This window comes from Patella vulgata, chromosome 6 (assembly GCF_932274485.2).
Source record: "Patella vulgata chromosome 6, xgPatVulg1.2, whole genome shotgun sequence".
NCBI lineage: Eukaryota > Metazoa > Mollusca > Gastropoda > Patellidae > Patella > Patella vulgata.
The window spans coordinates 48,908,143-48,916,835 of NC_065884.2; the positions used below are offsets into that span (position 1 = coordinate 48,908,143).

The 8,693-nt window shown below is 35.9% G+C and overlaps 1 protein-coding gene across 1 annotated transcript; it reads left to right on the forward strand.

Annotated features, from left to right (window-relative positions):
• Positions 1-2,094: 2,094 nt before the first annotated feature.
• LOC130013169 (RNA polymerase-associated protein CTR9 homolog) lies at positions 2,095-8,072 on the forward strand. The gene is made up of 6 exons (XM_056101850.1): positions 2,095-2,112; positions 2,907-2,978; positions 3,445-3,580; positions 4,620-4,897; positions 5,528-5,767; positions 6,179-8,072. Exons 2-6 carry the CDS (start codon positions 2,941-2,943, stop codon positions 6,714-6,716), a joined length of 1,230 nt encoding a protein of 409 aa, XP_055957825.1. The 5' UTR covers positions 2,095-2,112; positions 2,907-2,940; the 3' UTR covers positions 6,717-8,072.
• The last annotated feature ends 621 nt before the right edge of the window (positions 8,073-8,693 follow it).

Here is an 8,693-nt window from a genome sequence, read left to right on the forward strand (position 1 = left end):
ACAGAGCCCCCAGTGGCTCAGTGAGTAAGATGCTGTCTCGCTAATCAGGAGGTCTCTGGTTCGCTCCAGGTGTTAACCGAAATATTTCCTCTGGAATTTCCTGCATAGTTTCTCCTGTCAGTGGTGCAGGACAGAAGGCATGGAAAGGATAGTGTCTAGTCGTTCGAATGGAATGGATAAAAAGAAGTCCGTGTACACATTGTCGTGCAAGTGAAAAAAAAACTTGACAGTTGGCATTCGAAATAAGAGTAGACAATAGCGCTGCTGCCAGGGCAAAATTTCCCTCATAGTATCCTCCATGGGGTATGGCTGTCTTCATTTAATCTACCTTACAGACTTCATATATCTATCTCTGTCAGAGTACAACAATAATAGTTATTATTATGCACGTATAGTCAGGTACTATCCAACATGGCAAGAACACAGAAACAGGAAAATTTGTGCAAAAACACATGTATGTAAGATGTTAGATCAGAAACAGACACTTACAAAATTAAATTTACAAAAGCCAAAAAAGATTTATAGTTTTCTCCGACTATTTTAACTTTTAAGTTGGTTATTGTGACTAAATGCCAGTGTATTATTTTTATGTATTACAGTATGAAAATTGTTTAAAGAAGTTTTTCAAGAATCATAATGAAGATGTTATGTTGTATTTAGCTAGAGCATATTTTAGATGTGGTAAATTACAAGAATGTAAAACAGTTCTCTTGAAGGTAAGATTAGATCATTATCATAACCATTACATGAAGTATTGGTTTTGTGACTACTCCAGTGAGAAATGATATTCCTAGTGGTTATTTCACATGGCTAAATGTATTAGTTGCACTTTACCTAATGAATATTGTGTTGGTAATTTTTGCCTACATTTGTCTTGATTAAACATGCATATGATAATTTTGCAATACGGGGTTAGATAATTCTGCCAAGACAGTGGCGTTTTTTTTTCGGCCCCTCTTCATCAATTTCCAACTGTTAAGGGTTCTTTTGCATATACTCAGACACATTGGTGGACCTTGAAATTGTGTCCTATCTGAACGCCTCGCAGATGTGCCCATCATCCAACAACTGAAGACCATTCTTGAAATTCTTGAAGGTTCTTCTTAGCTAGTTTGTTACAGACCTGGAAAGGAATGGTGTCTATTTAGAATTGGGATTGTACTACCTATCATTGTATACATTACTAGAGCCATTAAGTTAGCACTTAAAATATATCCTTCCTGTTGGGATTTGATTAAAGCGGTAATAAGTCATTTATACAAGCTAGAATAATTTGTCATCATAAATCCTTGCCTTCTCGTTCCCGACTCCTCAGTGTCTCCCTGTGAGAAGTTGAGATTATAAAATGGCCGCAACAGGCTGCTATATTACAACAGTAAACAAACCTTATGTAGGTAGCCTACCAATTTAAGAATTAGAGCTTTCAAACATTGTTTCATCCAGATTTTCCGGCGTGGTTTCCCCTTGTCAGTGATGCAGGACGGAGGGCCTGACAAGGACAGCTATCTAGTCGTTCGGATGGGACGGAAAACAGAGGTCCCGTGTACATATTGGTGTGCACGTAAAAGATCCCTTGGCAGTTGGAATTCGATATAAGTGTAGGCCGTAGTGCCCCTGCCCAGGAAAAATTTCCCTTATAGCACACTGTATGGCGTATGCCTGTCTTCATTAGCCCAGTTTAGGAGCAGAACAGTAGGGCGTTAAACCCCATTTCATTTCATTCAATAGGCTTGCGTATCACCGCAGTATAGCATGTTTTAACTCTTGTGCTAAGGTTGGAGGTGGTTGGTTTTTATAAATTAATGATAACATTGCTTTTTTAAAACAAAAGTGTTGACAATACACTGGTAAGATTAACACCTGTGTTGTTGGTTAGTTTAATAAGACGTGATATTATTTCTATCAACAGGCCCGACATGTATCGCCACACGATACAGTATTATTATATAATATAGCTCTGGTACAACAAAAACTGGCTACTTCTATCTTAAAAGATGAGAAAAGTAATTTAAAGACAGTATTAACAGCTGTTAGAGATCTTGAATTAGCTCACAGGTAAAAACATCCATTAATATATACTCCTTCTGTTAGACATCTAGAATTAGCTCACAGGTAAAAACATCCATTAATAGGCCCCAGATACTCTAGAACTAGCTCACAGGTAAAATCATCCATTGATATATACACCTTCTGTTTGATGATCTTTATTTGTTCGAGTGGCAGTGGCTAGAATGTTTGATGTCCTAATTCCAGTTTCAGCTGAGTATTAAGCCCCATCATTTATAAGTTTAGTTTGCACTTTTCAGGGTTTAATTAGAGCTGAAAAATAAAGTGTGTCTAGTTTATTGTATCGGATGATATACTGTGGTCCTGTGTAAAGCGTGTTGTACTTTGAAGCAAACAAAAGTCGTAGTACTGATAGACTGGTTATTTTGAAGAGACATCTTTAAGTGTTGTAAGAAATGTGCAGAGGATATTAAATATATTGAAACTTGTTTTTTTATTGTAATATTATTCCTTGTGGTTAATTTGGTTACATACCAAAATTTAATTGATTCGTTTGTCGTCACCCCTGTCCATCTGTCCTCCTTTAATTGCTTGTTGGCACTCTAAAAGCTATTTTGACTTTAGATTTATACACAGTGATTATGTTGATTGGACTTGATTATCAACTGATTACTGGTGCAATTTTGGCACTAGGTAGTACTAGAAGCCAAACAAATTTTAATTACTTCTGATAAATACTTTATGGTTACTACTACTCTTGAATGTAATTCTCCCATTTCTTACAAAAGAATAAACTTTTATGCACTGCTGCTGTGGGGTATATGTGTTGTTTTTTGGCAACCTATCTTTATGTTCATCGTAACTTATTGTAATTAGTGTTTTGTTGTATGTGTTTTCAGATATTTTAGTTATCTAAGTCAACATGGAGATAGAATGAAGTATGATTTAAATCAAGCTGCAGCAGAAGCAAGGTATAGTTCATATTTTACACATGTACATAAAGGTACATACAACTATTAGATTGATTGTGGCTCAAATCACAGCCTCTGCCAACAAGAACCATCATTATTTTTTATCCTATGTTAATATTGAAATGGGCTGATTCTATGCCCCAAGTTTTATTAGTGGTATATAACTGTTCAAGATATCTTTATGGAACTTTGTGGTCACATCAACCTATTATAGAAGTTGTGCCATTGTACATACTAAGCTTATTTAGTATCGGATTGACCACAGTATTGTTATTTCTAGGTTTTATTGTTATTTAAATAACCCCAACCCCTTTTGTATAATATTTCAAAGACATCAATAAAAGACATCTAAAAAAACATATGAAACACGTAATATGAATAACATTAGATAAAATTCTCAATATTAATATTTTGAAATAACCAAGGTTACAAATTGCTTCTTATTATTGTGTTTTGTTTATAACAGACAATGTTCAGATTTATTAAGTCAGGCTCAGTATCATGTAGCTAGAGCACGTAAGATAGATGAAGAAGAGAGAGAGATAAGAAAGAAACAGGAAGAAGATAAAGAAAAATTACGACAGAAATACCAAGAAGAACAGGTAAAATTTAAACCAAAACTTATATTTCATTATTTACTGAGACTCAACGAAAACACACACAATTAAACAAGATGGCACGAGTTCCAGAGTGTCAGCCATCACACTATCATTATGAGACTGGTCAATGGTGATCCACAGACAGAGCACATTCAAAATCGACCAAGGTTTGGGCAGCAATATGTGACAATGCCTTGATGTTATCCTGCAACATCTGCATGATCGCACACTGCCAGCTTTACATACTACTGTTGCTGTGAGGGGTCCACTTGGAATCGTTGGTGCCAACACTTTTCGCGGACTATGCTCATCCCTACTGCATGCCATACAACCTTCTTACATTGGACCAATTCTTTTATCCCTTGTGCCCCCTGTGTAAAATACAGTTTTTGTGGCCTCCATGAGTTGTTAATTTTGTTGTGTGGCCTCCATGAGTTGTTAATTTTGTTGTGTTTGTAAATTCATGCTGAATGATTGCAAAGCAATAAAGTTAAACCAAAAGCCAATCTAGAAAAACTATTTGAATATCTTTATCTGTTTACATTGGCTTCTGTTTCAAATCACAGCTTATTTTTCACCCTGAGTATAATGCTAGATGGGGATCACGTGGCTAAGTGGGTAAGACGCTGGCTCGCTAGCCTGGAGGTCGGGTGTTCGATCCCTGCATTGGCAAAGAAAGTTCATCCAAATTTTCCGGTTTCCCCTTGTCAGTGATGCAGGACGGAGGGCCTGACAAGGACAGCTGTCTAGTCGTTCGGATGGGACGAAAAACCAAGGCCCCGTGTACAAATTGGCGTGCACGTAAAAGATCCATTGGCAGTTGGAATTCGATATAAGAGTAGGCCGTAGTGCCGCTGCCCGGGCAAAATGTCCTTCATAGCACACTGTTTGGCGTATGCCCGTCTTCATTAGCACAGTTTAGGAGCAAAACAGTAGGACGTAAACCCAATTTCATTTCATTTCTATAATGCTAGATACAAGTGTAGGGTAAGAGGTCTGTAACTGAATATAATTCTTGTCAAAAAACATATTTGCTTTACAGACTGAAAAACAAAGACAGAAGAAAGAATTTGAGAAACGTTTGTTAGAACAGAGAGCTGTTATTGTAGAAAAAGCCAAAAAAATGTCTTTAGAACCAGAAAATGAGAGACCTAAAAAATCTGGTAAAAAGAAACGGGGTGGTGATGATGATATTATATCAGAGGGTAGTGGAGAAGAATTACCTAGAAGAAAGAAGAAGAAAAGAAAGCCCAGTACTGATGATGATGAAGATGATAATGAAGATGGTGGTGGAAAGAAGAAAAGGAAGAAGAAGAGACGGTATGTTGTGCGTGATTTGCATTTATGGGAAAAACTATCAAATTTCTCTTAGCTTAATCCCAGCTTATATGCATTCAGATTGATTATTTAACGTTCAATTAAGAAAACAAAATAAAAATTGAATGTGAAGATGATAGCGGTCTTGTTACATATGGAGCCGCATAGATCAATGGAATTGAGCCATTTTTTGACTTGATATTCCTATTAGAGATTCAACTTTAACACTATTGTAGTTTGCAAGGGATTCTTTAGGGCTAAAATCATGCATAGAGTCTTTAAATATATGTTTCTTTGAGGTATTGGAGAGGCTGAGTGTACTTCCGACAGCTCAATATTGCTACATGAACTCAAGCCAGTTATATAAAAAATATTATCCATAATATGTTAATCATAAAATGACATATTTTGTGTTGACTTGAAACTGAAATAACATTTCTCTCCCTCGCATGTTCGTTTGAGACTTATAAGCTCATCCCAAAAATTATTATTTCAAATATTACCCTGTGAGGAATTCGCATATACAATTTGCATAACTGTCCGAATTTGGCAGAACTTAATAGTAGATTAAGCTCCAAGAGTATGATATATTCACGCATGATGAGTTATTACATCCTACCTGTTTAATTACAGATCTAAGAAAGATATGTCTGATACTGATGATGAAGATGGTGGTAGGAAGAAAGACAGGAAGAGAAAGAAACCTCGATCATTAAAAGAAAAGATGGATAAAAAGAGGAAACAGAAAGCTGAGGAAGTTGATGAAGGACTGTCTGCTAAACAAAGAAAGAAGATTGTTTCCAAAGCCTTTATTTCTTCCAGTTCTGGATCAGGATCTGAAGGTGAAAAACTCAGAATTGATGATGATGAAGGGTAAGATTCAATGATATTAAAATATCAAAACCTTTTCAGATTGTTCTGAAGCACTTGCAAATCATTATGTTATGGTGTGCTAAGCCACTGGAAGTTGTACATTCAGGGTATTGGATTTAACACTTCAGCTGCTGTGTGTACAAAGGTCTTTTGTGATTTCTTTGTGGTGCACATACATATGATTAGCTATTCCATCAGATATTTGGGAAAAAAATCAAATGCAATTTGCCCATATTTGACAATTGAGCTAGTTCGAAGGGAATTTGTGTGGGCAATATTTTTGTTAACTCCCAAAAATTTGGTTTGCCAAATGTCCTACAGCTTTGGATTAACTTTGCCAATGTTTATGGAGTATATTCCTTTATAGACTGTCAATGTTTACTAATTAGTGTTGAATATTTGTTTTATCAGGGCCAGTGGTAGTGGGAATGAAGGTGGCGGTAAGAAACGGCGTCGTATTGGATCATCAAGCAGTGAAAGTGATGGGGGTGCAGCTGCAAAATCTGGATCAGATAACGACAGAAAGTCCCGATCAAGATCCAGATCAGGTTCCCGGTCAGGTTCAGGTTCAAATAGAGGCTCTGGTTCAGGATCAGACAGAGGTAGATCAAAATCAAGATCCCGTTCAAAATCAAGGTCTCGTTCAAGATCAAGGTCTCGTTCAAGGTCAAGGTCTCGTTCAAGGTCAAGGTCTCGTTCAAGGTCAGGCTCAGATCGTGGTTCAAAAAAAGGGTCTGATAATGAAAGTGATGCTGGAAGTGTTAAATCTGCTGCATCACATAGGTCAGGGGGATCAAATAGATCCGGAGGGTCAAATGCCTCTAATAAATCAAGAGAAAGTAGAAATTCAGAGGAAAGATCAAGAAAAGGTTCGGACAATGAATCAGGTGCAGGATCCCCAAAATCACCAGCTAAAAGTGGTTCATCAGGTCATGAAGATAGTGATTAAATTAATACAAACGTTGTATATATAACAGTGAAATAGTAAATCCAGCTTGATTTTCATGTGCAAAAATATGTTATAACCAGTGAATTAGCCTATTGCCACTCAATTTATTCATCTCAACCCACATTGTTCTGGGAACTTAACTTGTTCATACAAAAGAGTGGGACAGCTGTACTTATACAATTTAGTTTCAGTAATAAGGAAGTATGATCAAAACAGTAAGATAACATTCTATATAGGAGTAAAAAAAAATATTCTGATATTTTCATTGATTTAGTTCGTGTATGAAGATTAAGGGTCGTTGACGGCCACCCTACATCTACTTTTTGGAAATATTAAAAGCCATATTTAGAAGGAGATTTACAATAAATAGCTTATATAAAACATTGCTGAATGTCACGAATTTTCTTTTTAACAAATAGTTATTTGTTATTTTAACGTGGCTATATATTTTCAATGACTTTTTTCAACTTCAGCAATGTTATTAGTAATTAATAGTATCTGTACACTTAGGTATTTTCCATGAAAGTATCTAATATCCTAAAACAAATAGGATCTATATCTGCTCATGACAGTGTATTATAAACTCATCTAATTATGAAACTTCATTCTTAAATTTAAGGTTTGTATAAATAGTAAAAAAATGTAATTTAAAATTATTAAAAGCAAAAAAAAAGAAAGATTCCTAAGTTTTTGTCTTGGACCTTTGGGGAAATATAAAATCATTTTTGATGCCAAATATACTGGTAACTAAAAACAGTTTTGTGTGTGGTATCTAAAATAAAAGAGCTGTGTCATGTGTGTTATTTGGCTCGAGTCGTTAACGATCTATATATTAATGAGAAAAAAGTTAGAAAATAAACAAAGTCTTGTAACATCTGTAGGCCAGTCAGTGTCATTAAACATACATTATGCAAGAGCTATTACAGGTCTTTCTTTAGGCCTCAAATGTTATCTGAATTATTAATTAGACATTAATTAACTTATCCAGACAATAATCAACTCTCGATGTCATCGCTAGCCTTAGATTCCAATTTGTGGTTCGACTTCCATTCCAGATTTAATCACGAAATGGATAATGTTTTTTATCGTACCAACTTTAGTAATGATGATCGAAGCTAGGCCGAAAATTCAATCGCTAAAATCTTGGTTCAGAGTGGATCAATTTGACTGAAATTTTCAGCAAATTCCCTTTACATTATCTAGTTTTTAACTATTATAGTGAGAACTGCCAGCTCTTTATCTAATCTCCCATAATGTATCTTTAATTAATGTCATATAATCATTTGTTTACCTTATTCATCAACATCATTCTGTTTGTAAACAAATAATATTACAATAAACTGTATATTAGATAAACACTTGCCTGGTTTGATAAGCAAGCATGTGGGGTGGCTAAGTGGGTAAGACGCTGGCTCACTAGTCTGGAGGTCGCATGTTTGATCCCTGCATTGGCCGAGAAAGTTCATCGGGATTTTCCGACGTGGTTTCCCCTTGTCAGTGGTGCAGGACGAAGGGCCTGATAAGGACAGCTGTCTAGTCGTTCGGATGGGAGAAAAAAACCAAGGTCCCGTGTATACATTGGCCATTGGCCTTGACGTAAAAGATCCCTTGACAGTTGGAATTTAATATAAGAGTAGGCCAGAGTGCCGCTGCCCGGGCAAAATTTTTCTCATAGCACACTGTATGGCGTATGCTTGTCTTCATTAGCCCAGAACGTTAAACACAATTTCATTTCATTTTTGATAAGCATTTCCATTTGCATATCCAAAGAGACAAAATCGTCTTTCGAGAACATCTGATACCACTGCTGATTTTGTACTGTTTCTTGTATTGTTATTAATGACATATCAGGTGAGTTATAATTTGAAATCAATTTGTCAATTTTTTGCCCTTGACTGCAGTGACTTGAAATTTATACAAAACCGTTTATATGTTAAGTGGTGGACACATTAGCCGAATCAATCGGCGCCAAATTTT

Coding starts and splice junctions, on each gene's coding strand:
- LOC130013169 (XM_056101850.1), top strand. CDS start 2,941: ATGAAGTATGATTTAAATCAAGCTGCAGCAGAAGCAAG. Junction 3,581..4,619: donor AGAAATACCAAGAAGAACAG/GTAAAATTTAAA, acceptor TTTGCTTTACAG/ACTGAAAAACAAAGACAGAA. Junction 5,768..6,178: donor AGAATTGATGATGATGAAGG/GTAAGATTCAAT, acceptor TTGTTTTATCAG/GGCCAGTGGTAGTGGGAATG.